We start from the raw sequence: 15963 nt of genomic DNA, 5'->3' as shown, positions 1-15963 counted from the left end.
TTTATATCTAGTTCAGGCCTACTTTGGATAAGAGTGAACATTCCTTTTGAGAGCTTACATTGTTAACTTTATATCTAGTTCAGGCCTACTATGGATAAGAGTGAACATTCCTTTTGAGCGCTAACATTGCTAATTTTATATCGAGTTCAGGCCTACTATGGATAAGAGTGAACATTCCTTTTGAGCGCTTACATTGTTAATTTTATATCTAGTTCAGGCCTACTTTGGATAAGAGTGAACATTCCTTTTGAGAGCTAACATTGTTAACTTTATATCTAGTTCAGGCCTACTATGGATAAGAGTGAACATTCCTTTTGAGCGCTAACATTGTTAATTTTATATCGAGTTCAGGCCTACTATGGATAAGAGTGAACATTCCTTTTGAGCGCTAACATTGTTAAGTTTATATCTAGTTCAGGCCTACTATGGATAAGATTGAACATTCCTTCTAAGCGCTAACATTGTTAAGTTTCTAGTTCAGGCCTTCTATGGAAAACCCTGTACATCAGACTTAAAAAAATTATAAGTTCATTAGTTTATTGATATCTAATGTGTGGAAAAACCAGTTTATGGTTGTATACATGATTTGTAGTTGTAAAAAAAAAGTTCTTGGTCCTTCCAGTCATTATCTAATGCAATCTTGAAAGTGTGGTGTCTGGTAGGACAAAGTGATAACTGGCTTGTGAATACATATAATAATGTATATGTTAAGATTCTTTATTGTCTTGTTAATTTTAGAGTGGTTATGTTTCAAGTTGGACCGTGTTTATTAATCCAGTTATTTAATTGTCTAACATGTGTACAGAAAAATAAGAAGTTGTAGTCTAAATGTCTTAGTAGAGGTATTGATCATAGTTTCTGATAAAAATCAATTTTAAAAGTTGATCATTCAATTTTGGTCGCAAAGATTCATTTTGGATCTCTTGTTTGATAAATAAGATAAAAGCTATTAATACTACCCCGTAACAAAGTACTGGAATCAGCTTGATTGTCCGTCCGTCTGACTGTCTGTCCATTGTCAGTTAGCCATTGGTTTATGGTTCTAGTGTTAGTTTGCATATAAATGATTTGTATAAAATCACTAAAAAATAGCTATTTTGCTGCTTAAAAGTAAAAGTTAAAAGAAAAAAAGCCATTAAGACATGGCAAGAGTGCTAGTGAAATTTGTCTTTGAGTTGTTTTATTTTCTATAAAATGAAATAATGTAGGTATGTTATAGATCTTCTTGAGACTTTTATGGAATAAGTTACTAACTTTATAAACTGATGCTTGATACCCAACTTTTTTTTTTGGATCAAAGATGTGCCATTGTGTTAATGATGATCACTGGATTACTATGATATCACTTTGATTGTACACAGGTGGGCCGAGACCACAACAAGGCTTCCCCCAGGGTGGTGGACCTCCTAACATGTTTCCTGGCAGCTCTGGTCCCAGGGGGTCACAACCTACCCCAAACAACCCTCAAATGGGAATGCCACCCCCAGGGCACCCCCAGTATCGCTCCCAGGTACCAATGCCTGGGCTCCTGGATAATAGGTTTGGAGCGCCCCCACAGCAGAGATTTCCCGCTCCAGGTGGCATGAACCAGTTCAACAATCCACCCCGTCAGCCAAGCCATGGAGCTCCTAGCCTGCTGGGTAATCCCAGGGCGAACCAGTTCCCACCTCACATGAACCAACGTCCACCCCATCAGGGTGGTCCGAGGGAACCGTTTCACCCCAACCAGATGGGAAACCCAGGTAACCAAATGCAAGGTAATAGAGGAAATCATGGTAACCATGGTAACCAGCAGCACTTTCAGCCTCCGATGGCCCCACATCAGATGATGAGGATGCCAAATTCAGGGCAGCAACACCAGCATCATCAGCCAATGCAACATCCGCCTCGACAACAACACAATCCACGACAACAGCAGCCACGGCAACAACAGCCACGGCAACAACAGCCTCCGCACTTTCAGAATCAGAATCATCAGAACCGACAGAACCAGTTCCAACCCAGACCCCAATTCAGCGGAAACAAGCAAAAGTAAGTATGGATGGATGCTATCGTTTTGAGTGAATTACTGAGCAATGAAAATGAGAATTGACTTTATGTAATATGGAGCAGTTCATGATCAGTTCAAAATTATCAATCAATCAACAAAAATTTGATGAAAAATACCAATAATGTTAAGTGTAAGTGTATTTTATTTGTACCCTCACTGGTAAAGCTAGTTGTAGACATACAGTTAAGCCTTCACCTTGAATTTGACAGAGCCATGAGAAACTTTGTATTTTACAAGTAAAAGTTTGGATGGGACCAGTTAAGCCTTCACCTTGAATTTGACAGAGCCATGAGAAACTTTGTATTGTACTAGTTAAAGTTGGAACCAGCAAACTCATTTGAATTAAACAGGGCCTTCATTTTACAGAGTGACGTGATCCAGTTAGCATTAGACAAACTGTAATGTTAAAGAAATTCCGAAAATCTGAAAAGCTTTCAAATATATATCTTGAAGGAGATGCATTTCTATTTTTATCCCCCGCCCAACGAAGTTGGCGGGGGATATACAAATGGGTTCCGTCCGTCCGTACGAATGGTTTCCGGAGCATAACTCTAAAACCAGTAGAGATATTTCCACGAAACTTCATACACATATTGGTATTATGGTCTAGTAGTGCCTTTTGCTAATTTTAGGTTTTCAGTTTTTGCATTTTTTCCGTAACCATGGAAACATTGCTGAAAATATCATATTTTTGTACCAGGTTCGTTTCCGGAGCATAACTCTAAAACCAGAAGAGATATTTCCACGAAACTTCATAGACACATTGGTCTTATGGTCTAGTAGTGCCTTTTGCTATTTTAAGGTTTTCACTTTTTGTACTTTTTTCTGTAACCATGGAAACAATGCTGAAAATGGCAGATTTTTGTGTAAGAATCGTTTCCGGAGCACAACTCTAAAACCAGCAGAGATATTTTCATGAAACTTCATAGACACATTGTTCTTATGGTCTAGTAGTGCCTTTTGCTATTTTTAGGTTTTCATTTTTTGCACTTTTTCCGTAACCATGGAAACATTGCTGAAAATTTCATATTTTTGTACCAGGTTCATTTCCGCAGCATAACTGGAAAACCGGTTGAGATATATGCACGGAACTCCATAGGCACATTAGTCTTATGGTCTAGTAGTGCCTTTTGCTATTTTAAGGTTTTCACTTTTTGTACTTTTTTCTGTAACCATGGAAACATTGCTGAAAATGCTAGATTTTTGTGTAAGAATCGTTTCCGGAGCACAACTCTAAAACTAGCAGAGATATTTCCATGAAACTTCATAGACACATTGTTCTTATGGTCTAGTAGTGCCTTTTGCTATTTTTAGGTTTTTCCTGTTTTTTTTCATACACATAAGTCTCCACAATCAAACTTACTTCAGCTTTGATATCTCCATTGGCGGGGGATCTGAATGACTATGTCCTTGTAATTACTGTATTCCAGCTTTAACCGTCGTTTGTCCGAGGAGAATCAACAGATTCAGAGTATTCAGGTGATCAGTAGAGGTAAACGACAGTCAACAGACAAAGACAAGGTCGACCACTCACCAGCTAAAGTGGCCAAGGCAGAGGTATCTTAACTCCTAATGTTCATGTTCGATCACAGGAAGTGATGTATTTATGAAACATGTGATTTTCTGTCTGATTTTACCATCAACTCTTCAGTCATCACGCAAAGAATTTCTGCATGACTAGGTGTACCTATATAAGAAATTTAATTACAGTCAAACTGTGAAGTTTATGACTCAAAACCAATTTATTTTCGGGAAACTTAATTCTGCATTTTTAGCCCACCATCATCAGATGGTGGGCTATTCAAATCGCCTTTCGTCCGTGGTCCGTCGTCCGTCCGTCCTTCCGTCCGTCCGTCCGTCCTTCCGTCCGTCCGTCCGTCCGTCCGTCCGTTAACAATTCTTGTTACCGCTATTTCTCTAAAAGTACTGAAGGGATCTTTCTCAAATTTCATATGTAGGTTCCCCTAGGACCCTAGTTGTGCATATTGTATTTTGGGACTGATCGGTCAACAAGATGGCCGCCAGGCAGCCATCTTGGATTTTGATAGTTAAAGTTTGTTACCGCTATTTCTCATAAAGTACTGAAGGGATCTTTCTCAAATTTCATATGTAGGTTCCCCTAGAACCCTAGTTGTGCATATTGCATTTTGGGACTGATCGGTCAACAAGATGGCCGACCAGCCGCCATCTTGGATTTTGATAGTTAAAGTTTGTTACGGCTAATTCTCAGAAAGTACTGAAGGGATCTTTCTCAAATTTCATATGTAGGTTCCCCTAGGACCCTAGAAGTGCATATTGCATTTTGGGACTGATCGGTCAACAAGATGGCCGCCAGGTAGCCATCTTGGATTTTGATAGTTAAAGTTTGTTACCGCTATTTCTCAGAAAGCACTGAAGGGATCTTTCTCAAATTTCATATGTAGGTTCCCCTAGGACCCTAGTTGTGCATATTGCATTTTGGGACTGATCGGTCAACAAGATGGCCGACCAGCCGCCATCTTGGATTTTGATAGTTAAAGTTTGTTACGGCTAAATCTCAGAAAGTACTGAAGGGATCTTTCTCAAATTTCATATGTAGGTTCCCCTAGGACCCTAGTAGTGCATATTGCATTTTGGGACTGATCGGTCAACAAGATGGCCGCCAGGTAGCCATCTTGGATTTTGATAGTTAAAGTTTGTTACCGCTATTTCTCAGAAAGCACTGAAGGGATCTTTCTCAAATTTCATATGTAGGTTCCCCTAGGACCCTAGTTGTGCATATTGTATTTTGGGACTGATCGGTCAACAAGATGGCCACCAGGCAGCCATCTTGGATTTTGATAGTTAAAGTTTGTTACCGCTATTTCTCATAAAGTATTGAAGGGATCTTTCTCAAATTTCATATGTAGGTTCCCGTAGGACCCTAGTTGTGCATATTGCATTTTGGGACTGATCGGTCAACAAGATGGCCGACCAGCCGCCATCTTGGATTTTGATAGTTAAAGTTTGTTACCGCTATTTCTCAGAAAGTATTGAAGGGATTGTTCTCAAATTTCATATGTAGGTTCCTCTTGGACCCTAGTTCTGCATATTACATTTTGGGACTGATCGGTCAACAAGATGGCCGACAAGCAGCCATCTTGGATTTTGATAGTTAAAGTTTGTTACGGCTATTTCTTAGAAAGTATTGAAGGGATTGTTCTCAAATTTCATATGTAGGTTCCCCTAGGACCCTAGTAGTGCATATTGCATTTTGGGACTGATCAGTCAACAAGATGGCCGCCAGGTAGCCATCTTGGATTTTGATAGTTAAAGTTTGTTACCGCTATTTCTCAAAAAGCACTAAAGGGATCTTTCTCAAATTTCATATGTAGGTTCCCCTAGGACCCCAGTTGTGCATATTGCATTTTGGGACTGATCGGTCAACAAGATGGCCGCCAGGTAGCCATCTTGGATTTTGATAGTTAAAGTTTGTTACCGCTATTTCTCAGAAAGCACTGAAGGGATCTTTCTCAAATTTCATATGTAGGTTCCCCTAGGACCCCAGTTGTGCATATTGCAACTTTTGGGACTTTTTGTACTTTTTTCTGTAACCATGGAAACATTGCTGAAAATGCTAGATTTTTGTGTAAGAATTTAATAACGCAACGTTTCCGGAGCACAACTCTAAAACTAGCAGAGATATTTCCATGAAACTTCATAGACACATTGTTCTTATGGTCTAGTAGTGCCTTTTGCTATTTTTAGGTTTTTCCTGTTTTTTTCCATACACATAAGTCTCCACAATCAAACTTACTTCAGCTTTGATATCTCCATTGGCGGGGGATCTGAATGACTATGTCCTTGTAATTACTGTATTCCAGCTTTAACCGTCGTTTGTCCGAGGAGAATCAACAGATTCAGAGTATTCAGGTGATCAGTAGAGGTAAACGACAGTCAACAGACAAAGACAAGGTCGACCACTCACCAGCTAAAGTGGCCAAGGCAGAGGTATCTTAACTCCTAATGTTCATGTTCGATCACAGGAAGTGATGTATTTATGAAACATGTGATTTTCTGTCTGATTTTACCATCAACTCTTCAGTCATCAAGCAAAGAATTTCTGCATGACTAGGTGTACCTATATAAGAAATTTAATTACAGTCAAACTGTGAAGTTTATGACTCAAAACCAATTTATTTTCGGGAAACTTAATTCTGCATTTTTAGCCCACCATCATCAGATGGTGGGCTATTCAAATCGCCTTTCGTCCGTGGTCCGTCGTCCGTCCGTCCTTCCGTCCGTCCGTCCGTCCGTCCGTTAACGTCCGTCCGTCCGTCCGTTAACAATTCTTGTTACCGCTATTTCTCTAAAAGTACTGAAGGGATCTTTCTCAAATTTCATATGTAGGTTCCCCTAGGACCCTAGTTGTGCATATTGTATTTTGGGACTGATCGGTCAACAAGATGGCCGCCAGGCAGCCATCTTGGATTTTGATAGTTAAAGTTTGTTACCGCTATTTCTCATAAAGTACTGAAGGGATCTTTCTCAAATTTCATATGTAGGTTCCCCTAGAACCCTAGTTGTGCATATTGCATTTTGGGACTGATCGGTCAACAAGATGGCCGACCAGCCGCCATCTTGGATTTTGATAGTTAAAGTTTGTTACGGCTAATTCTCAGAAAGTACTGAAGGGATCTTTCTCAAATTTCATATGTAGGTTCCCCTAGGACCCTAGTTGTGCATATTGCATTTTGGGACTGATCGGTCAACAAGATTGGCCGCCAGGTAGCCATCTTGGATTTTGATAGTTAAAGTTTGTTACCGCTATTTCTCAGAAAGCACTGAAGGGATCTTTCTCAAATTTCATATGTAGGTTCCCCTAGGACCCTAGTTGTGCATATTGCATTTTGGGACTGATCGGTCAACAAGATGGCCGACCAGCCGCCATCTTGGATTTTGATAGTTAAAGTTTGTTACGGCTAAATCTCAGAAAGTACTGAAGGGATCTTTCTCAAATTTCATATGTAGGTTCCCCTAGGACCCTAGTAGTGCATATTGCATTTTGGGACTGATCGGTCAACAAGATGGCCGCCAGGTAGCCATCTTGGATTTTGATAGTTAAAGTTTGTTACCGCTATTTCTCAGAAAGCACTGAAGGGATCTTTCTCAAATTTCATATGTAGAGTTCCCCTAGGACCCTAGTTGTGCATATTGTATTTTGGGACTGATCGGTCAACAAGATGGCCACCAGGCAGCCATCTTGGATTTTGATAGTTAAAGTTTGTTACCGCTATTTCTCATAAAGTATTGAAGGGATCTTTCTCAAATTTCATATGTAGGTTCCCGTAGGACCCTAGTTGTGCATATTGCATTTTGGGACTGATCGGTCAACAAGATGGCCGACCAGCCGCCATCTTGGATTTTGATAGTTAAAGTTTGTTACCGCTATTTCTCAGAAAGTATTGAAGGGATTGTTCTCAAATTTCATATGTAGGTTCCTCTTGGACCCTAGTTCTGCATATTACATTTTGGGACTGATCGGTCAACAAGATGGCCGACAAGCAGCCATCTTGGATTTTGATAGTTAAAGTTTGTTACGGCTATTTCTTAGAAAGTATTGAAGGGATTGTTCTCAAATTTCATATGTAGGTTCCCCTAGGACCCTAGTAGTGCATATTGCATTTTGGGACTGATCAGTCAACAAGATGGCCGCCAGGTAGCCATCTTGGATTTTGATAGTTAAAGTTTGTTACCGCTATTTCTCAAAAAGCACTAAAGGGATCTTTCTCAAATTTCATATGTAGGTTCCCCTAGGACCCCAGTTGTGCATATTGCATTTTGGGACTGATCGGTCAACAAGATGGCCGCCAGGTAGCCATCTTGGATTTTGATAGTTAAAGTTTGTTACCGCTATTTCTCAGAAAGCACTGAAGGGATCTTTCTCAAATTTCATATGTAGGTTCCCCTAGGACCCCAGTTGTGCATATTGCATTTTGGGACTGATCGGTCAACAAGATGGCCGACCGGTGGCCATCTTGGATTTTGATAGTTAAAGTTTGTTACCGCTATTTCTCAGAAAGTATTGAAGGGATTGTTCTCAAATATCATATGTATGTTCCTCTAGGACCCTAGTTCTGCCTATTGCATTTTGTGACCACCATCTTGGATTTTGATAGTTTAAAGTTTGAAAAGCAGAAAAAAGAATTGTAAGTTTGAAAAGCAGAGAAAAGATCCCTCTTTCATTTGTCAGACATAGATCAATCTTTGGTGGGCGCCAAGATCCCTCTGGGATCTCTTGTCTTTCATTGCAACTTTTCACAGCGATTAATAACGCAATCAAGACTTCTTTGGTTCTTCCCCACCTGTGTTTGAAACATTTTCATGAGGATTGATTTTTCGGGATTTCTTATTGTCATGAAATATTCGAAATTTAATAACACGCAAAATAAGTTGTTCAAAGTAGTTCAAAATTGTGACAATGAGTGCATAATAGGTTTTATTATATCATAAAAGGATTAACTGTATTCTGTAAACAGACCTTAATAATTTTCGAGAGAGATCGATTTAGTTTGTGTGTTTCGAAAGGAAATCAAGAAAATAAATTGTTGTGATATTGTTTCAATCACAAGTAATGTAGAATCATAATGATAAGCCGTTTTGCAGAAAAACGAAAAATAAAATCACTGCGAAAATAACTTTGTTCACAGTAATAAATTGTGTGTGTATTGGAGGAGGAACTCATTTACATTGCACTAAAATGTAGGTATACAAAAGGAGCAAAAGACCTATATTAGATTGATTTGTAGGAGATCCTGGACCCTGTTTTAAAGGCTAAACTAGAGGAACAGAAAAGGAAGAGAGATCATGTGATTAAGATCAAGGAAGCAAGGAGACTGGCTTTAGCAGGTGAACGGCGATCACAGCTGGCGAAGAAATTGGCAGAAGAAGGTCAGTACAACTATCTGAATTGGGGTGTAAAGACTAATAAGAAAAGCTCATTGGGTAGGAAAAACGGCATTAAAGCTTGCTTTTTACTATTAAGACTCATCTACTAGATTTTCAAATGAATAATGCAGTTGTTGTATATATCATTGTATTTTCACATAGATAAATCAAACATCAATGAATGGGACAAAAGCTAATGAGAAATGTTAAAGATTATTGAACAGCAATCTTATGTTGTAGTGAATACATTTTAGATTCAGTAACCACCTGTAATTGAAAGCATTATGTAAACTAGACTATTGTACTGTAAGTTTGATGGAAACTCTTAATATTCTTTTTGGTTCAATATTTGTTTAAAATCTGTTGTAGGAAAGACTATAGCAGATGTAGAGAAGGGTGTAGTATCAACCGCTGTGAAAAACAATGTACAAAGGCAAAATAGTGCTGGCCAAGGTCAAAACCAGGGCCAGAATTTTCAGCAACGGGCCCCTAATATGGGACAGCCGAGATTTGGCCCCCGGCAGTCCCAACAGTTAGGTGGTCCGCAAGGGCCAAGACAACAATTCTCTGGTCCCCGACCCACCGGTCCAAGGGCAGTTCAACAGGCCCAGGGTCCGAGGCCAACTGGTCCCGGGAATAACATTCGTCCCAATACAGTTGTACGTCAGAACTCTCAGCCATGCAATCAAAACAGACAAGTCAACATGCCTTCTTCTCAGGTGAATGCCAACCAGAATGCTAACCCTAGTAAGGACTCAGGTAAAATGGTTTTAAAACAGAGAGTCACCATTCTGAAAAAGGATGTTCATGGAAAAGTGATCTCTAGAACTGTTGTGTTGAAGAATTTGAACAAACCTGCTAACACGGATGGCCGTCAGGTTACCATTCCCGGCGGACATGGTCAGAGAACAGTGGTCAATAAATCTGCTGTGGCTAGTCAGAGAAAAGTCGTGCAGAACCAGGAAGGCAGGGTAAGTTACTTGCGGACACACAGAATATTTTAATGGAATCATCCACGAATGCTCTAAAATGTTTTTACTTTATAGGATTTTTTTTAACCCCCGCCCAAATGGGTTCCGTCCGTCCGTCCGTACGAATTGTTTCCGGAGCATAACTCTAAAACCAGTAGAGATATTTCCACGAAACTTCATACACACATTGGTCTTATGGTCTAGTAGTGCCTTTTGCTATTTTTAGGTTTTCATTTTTGCATTTTTTCCGTAACCATGGAAACATTGCTGAAAAATCATATTTTTGTACCAGGTTCGTTTCCGGAGCATAACTCTAAAACCAGAAGAGATATTTCCACGAAACTTCATAGACACATTGGTCTTATGGTCTAGTAGTGCCTTTTGCTATTTGAAGGTTTTCATTTTTTGTACTTTTTCTGTAACCATGGAAACATTGCTGAAAATGGCAGATTTTTGTGTAAGAATCGTTTCCGGAGCACAACTCTAAAACCAGCAGCTATATTTCCATAAAACTTCATAGACACATTGTTCTTATGGTCTAGTAGTGCCTTTTGCTATTTTTAGGTTTTCATTTTTTGCACTTTTTCTGTAACCATGGAAACATTGCTGAAAATATCATATTTTTGTACCAGGTTCGTTTCCGCAGCATAACTGGAAAACCGGTTGAGATATATGCACGGAACTCCATAGGCACATTAGTCTTATGGTCTAGTAGTGCCTTTTGCTATTTTAAGGTTTTCACTTTTTGTACTTTTTTCTGTAACCATGGAAACATTGCTGAAAATGACAGATTTTTGTGTAAGAATCGTTTCCGGAGCACAACTCTAAAACCAGCAGAGATATTTCCATGAAACTTCATAGACACATTGTTCTTATGGTCTAGTAGTGCCTTTTGCTATTTTTAGGTTTTCACTTTTTGTGCTTTTTCTGTAACCATAGAAACATTGCTGAAAATATCATATTTTTGTAGCAGGTTCATTTCCGGAGCATAACTCTAAAACCAGCAGAGATATTTCCATGAAACTTCATAGACACATTCTTTTTATGGTCTAGTAGTACCTTTTGCTATTTTTAGGTTTTCATTTTTTGCACTTTTTCCGTTACCATGGAAACATTGCTGAAAATATCATGGTAAATGGTAAATGTTACTTTGCAAAACTCCACCCATCTTTGTGTATATAGTCTAATATAAATGTCAAGGCTGTATACCTGATTCAACAATTGCAGCCCCGCTCTACTTGAATTATACTCCATCTTTCTTTAGCTCAACTTCCTTTTTCCTGGTTTTTTTCATACACATAAGTCTCCACAATCAAACTTACTTCAGCTTTGATATCTCCATTGGCGGGGGATCTGAATGACTATGTCCTTGTTTTTTATTATTATTTTTTTCAAAGACTGAAGTTCTATTTCTTTTTCAAAGACTGAAGTTCTCTCTTTTTCTTCAAAGACTGAAGTTCTATCTTTTTCAATATTAGAGCTCCAGATTGAATTTCTTTCTAAATTATTCACCCTTGAAGATACATTTAGGCCCTTCTAAATCAAAACCTAGACCAGTTCATTATGAAATTTCAGGGGTGAATGAGTTGATATTAAAGGTGTTTATTGAATATAAGTACTTTTTCTGGATTTGAAAGTTGCTGATACACTTGGTCTAGATCTTTGATTATGTAACTTTCTTTTGACAGAGAGTTGTTGTAGGAGAGTCGCCTCCCTTGTCTGCGATTGTGTCCATTGACAATCTCTCTGTATCTACCACGGAGGCTACCATCAGGAAGATGTGTTTTGATATTGGAGAAGTGGAGGTAGGTAGTTGATAACGTGGCCAGGCACAGGTCCATTCCTAACACCTTTTGTCGTCGTTGAAGAAGTTAATTAATGCTCTTTGGTTGAAAAATATTGTTATGCCAAACACGTACACCTTGAATTAGTTATAAGGTATTGGCATTATCGGCAACGGTCAACGTCTTCTACTTGAATGTACCTGATATGTATTGCTAACACAAGTATTTTCATAGTCATCCTATTTTAACAGTTTTTGAGCAAAAAGTATAGTATTAAAATATGATTGTGTTTATTCTGTATTTGCATATGACAGAGTTTTCTGCCCATGCGGGTAGGTTTTGATTGTGACGTTATGTGCTTATGAGCATAACATTATAATACTTTTCACAGAAAACAATGTGAATTTTGCTTGCAAAATAATGACGTAACGTTACAATGGATACCTGCCCACAAGGGAGTTAACTCTGTAAAGCTTTTATGCTGTTGAAAGAATATTTGTCATTGATATGTGAAGACTGCCACTGCTGTAAATTTGTCAGAATAAGTTTGTTGTGGTGTCTTATTTCGTTGTGTGTACTGATTGTAATTACAGAACATTCAGGTAATGAAAGGTCAGAAGAAAGCTACTGTGACATTCTGCGAGGTTAACAGCGCTGCCAACTTCACCAAGAAGTTCAACAGGTGAGCACAAGTGTCAATTATCAAATTTCATTTCAGAAGTTAATTATTCCGTATTTTTGAAAACAAAATTTCACTCCTTTCCTGTTCATCATGTAATAATGACATTGTATTTATAAATTTTATGACAAAATGGTATGGTTTGCTTGCATCATATCAATTTAAATTCATGATTATAAATTTCAATTGAGAGGAATTTTCAGAAAGTTGCTATCAAATTTATTCTTCCATGTTAAAACTCCTTATTGCCCTAGACTTATTTTGACTATTGTTGTGATGTTACAGACACATGCTGGATCTATCTCATATCAACGTCACACACCTCCCAGTCTGATGTAGCTACTGTAGAATAGACAGAGCACTTGGCCAAGTCAGCTTTACACAAGTTCAACAGTAAAAAAAAAATTAAATGACATCGCATCATATGTTGCTTAAACTGAAACGTCTAGTTCGTCAAAGTTTGAATATAGTTGAACTCTGTGAAGGCTGAAGATGAAGTTTTCAGAAAAAGAAAAATGTTTGCAAGTCTTTCCTGTGTTGAAAGGACATCTTCAGTGGAGCAATGTGATGAAGACATGATTTGATGATTGGAGTACTCTCCCCTTGAAGTTGCTCCCCCAGATATCAGCTTCAGTACCTTTGGTACACGGCTTAGTACAAACTTTGTGAGATAAAGATCTTCCTGCTGTTGTCTAGAAGTATGAAATGCTCACAAGATTGATGTTGGTGTAGATTGATACTGGGGATAAGGTTATTGTAGAGGAATTTAATAGATAATCATAGCAAGATAATTAATAAGACAAGCATTATAAAATTCAAGACTAACTGTGTTGAGAAGAAAAAGCTTAAGATTGATGATTTTTGTAGCGTTTAAGATTTTCAAATTCAAGTATTATTTATATACAACAATATATGGTTAATTGTTAAAGAGAATTATCATGGTGTGAAAAATTACAGATTTGTAGTTATTTAGTAATTTGCAACCGAAAAACAAACAATGCGACAGAGTAAAATTTATTTTAATAGCAGTTTTAGAAGGCTTGATATTGGATCTTTTCACATATCATTTGATAAGTCTAAGAAAATTAAGTAATGTATTTGCAAAAGTTTAAAGAATTTATAATCAAAACTAGAGAAAATTAAGAAATTTTGAGGTTTAGATTTGGTATGAAGTGATTGTTTAAATTAGAACTCAATATATTTAGATTTTTTGGTATATATGCAAATTATTTATAATCCCCCTAAAAGGTTTTTTTTTTTCTCATGGCACTGTTGAGTTAAAGTTGAGTTAAAGAAATGATGGTATCAGTTGATTCAAGAGAACTTCTCTTAAGTGATATTTAAAGTTGTTTAATCTTAAAATCAGAATTTTATAATGCACCATACATTTTCATCAAGTCTACTTGTCTGTGAGTTATTTTGGTTGGTTTTGTATAAATCAATCCCCATAATATTTGTCTAATTACAAGTAATGAATAATGAAATTATTTTAATTTAAAACCATAATAATTTTCTATTTTAAGGGGAAAAGTGCAATTTTGGTAAAAAAAGGCTTTTCTTGTTTCCATAATCATTATTTCTATTTCTTAGTAAACAAAACAAAAAATTATTTTTATCATGAATATAATTAACAAACATGATTTCCAACAAAACTGGTGGAATATTTTTGTTTAAGTCAGTTATTCAGAATTTGAATGATTTTGTAAGTTGATTACACAATCACATATTAAAAGATTTTTTTCTTTAAGTTAGGGTTCTTTAACTAACGTAATCAAAGTTTCATGATTTATGTATTAGCTTCGATAGATAATGAGCAATACAAACAGTTTTTGTTTATTAGTGGATATGGTCAGATATTTTCTAGTTTTTCCAATTTTATATAATTTGAAGATTAAAGGCTTCAGTAAATAATAATGAACAATTATTTGTTAAATGTAGAGGGGTCAGACAATAGTATCGACTTAGGTTTGGTATTGCTGTTGTTTTAAACCTAAGAATCAGTAGGGATAGAAGTAAGAACTATCTGTGAGATATTACATGAAGTATCAAATCAAACTCCAATATCAGTATTTTAGTAAACTGACAATCCACAACTTGTCCAAATCAGCAGTAGGCTGCATAGGGTATCCCAGCCAGCGATGTCTCCATCACAAGTGGTCTGAAAAACAACAAATGTGGGCGACTTGGCTTACAAGACTATGACATGATTGGCAATTTTAAGTACAGTGAGCTATCTTCAGACATCATCTTACCCTAAATATGGACATCTTCATCGCAAAGTTTGGGTCATGCTATTTAAATAATACCATTGAAGAGCTCTTAAAGGTTCCATGAACCATTGCAGGAGTGTCAAGAGACATCAGGATATTCATAACAATATCCACTCAAGACCTAGCATCCACTCAAGACCTAGCAAAGATTCTGGGGTATTCTCTAAACTATGCACTGAAAGTCTATCAAAGATCCTGGAATTTTCCATCAAAACACTTTGAAAAACAATCAATGATCTCGAAGAAGAACTATCAACGATTTGAAGAAGTCGTCAAACCATCAAACCAACCCATTTGACATTGATATGCATTGAGTTGTTATATGGTGCAAACCATTGTTTTAGAGATCACATATTCTTAATTACAAACTTCAGTGAATACTCAAGGCAATAGTGAACAAATATGTAATTCCTACATGAAATCAGAGATAAGAATTGTCGGGAGTGCCTTGTATCCAGTGATCAAATGTACATGTTGGTGAAGTGGTTCACTGCTGGTAGGCAGCAGCATGGAAGGAAGCCTTGAAATACATAACTGTTGGTAGACAGTTGTGGTTTCTGCATTGGATGCTAGGTTGGATCATCCTAAATGTGTTGATTTGAGGACATGAAGAATTGACCAAATGGACAGCCTTCAGACATAAAAGTCCTCAAGTAGGTGGACCTTGAGTCTCACTAAGGTTGGATAAAGTTCAGCAACACAATCATCTCAAGAGTCCGAGTAAAGAACTCTAATGGAATCTTCATTACTGATTGAAATAAACAACAGAAAAGACGAATTCACATGTTCAAGAAAAATGGAGGATTTAACAGCAGACCGATGGCAGGCCAGCTGATGTTTCCAGCTAATCGGGAATGTGTTCAATGAATTGCTAGTTTCGTACAGCTAGCATTGGATGTGTTTGTTCAAGGATGTGCTAATTCATATGATGCTGTTATTCACAAGATTCATTTGTACATAATTCATAGTTACAGAATCACAACAACTTATAACAAATTCCAAAGTGGTATTTTACGATAGGAGTATGTCAGGGTATGGATATATTACAGATTTATCAGAATCATATTTAATACAGATTTATCATTTCTCTGATGACTTAGGTATAATTTCATTTCAGATACTTCTAGAAGGAGTATTTGGCATATCAATAATTTCATATTTCATCTTAATCATTTTATGATCATCCGTTGAATCATCGTGATCATGTCAGATTATATATACAATTTCCATAGATAAAATTTATTAAATCTTGTTTTCAAATTCTAAACCTTGAAATCCATTATCTTCACAACAAATAAATGTA

General features: G+C 37.2%; 1 protein-coding gene across 1 annotated transcript in view; it reads left to right on the top strand.

Annotated features, from left to right (window-relative positions):
• The window catches only part of LOC138321784 (RNA-binding protein 33-like), a 42646-nt gene extending 28979 nt beyond the window's left edge, over nucleotides 1-13667 (top strand). The window contains exons 10-16 of the mRNA XM_069265753.1: nucleotides 1362-2031; nucleotides 3481-3607; nucleotides 8818-8959; nucleotides 9326-9927; nucleotides 11616-11732; nucleotides 12305-12393; nucleotides 12676-13667. Coding sequence (XP_069121854.1) covers nucleotides 1362-2031; nucleotides 3481-3607; nucleotides 8818-8959; nucleotides 9326-9927; nucleotides 11616-11732; nucleotides 12305-12393; nucleotides 12676-12724 — 1796 coding nt within the window. The 3' untranslated portion in view covers nucleotides 12725-13667. The remainder of the gene's footprint in view (nucleotides 1-1361; nucleotides 2032-3480; nucleotides 3608-8817; nucleotides 8960-9325; nucleotides 9928-11615; nucleotides 11733-12304; nucleotides 12394-12675) is intronic.
• Nucleotides 13668-15963: the final 2296 nt, after the last annotated feature.

The sequence above is a fragment of the Argopecten irradians genome, chromosome 4, assembly GCF_041381155.1.
Source record: "Argopecten irradians isolate NY chromosome 4, Ai_NY, whole genome shotgun sequence".
In the NCBI taxonomy this organism is placed as follows: domain Eukaryota; kingdom Metazoa; phylum Mollusca; class Bivalvia; order Pectinida; family Pectinidae; genus Argopecten; species Argopecten irradians.
Note: the sequence above shows the minus strand (reverse complement) of the source record. Positions and strands in the feature narration are given on the sequence as shown.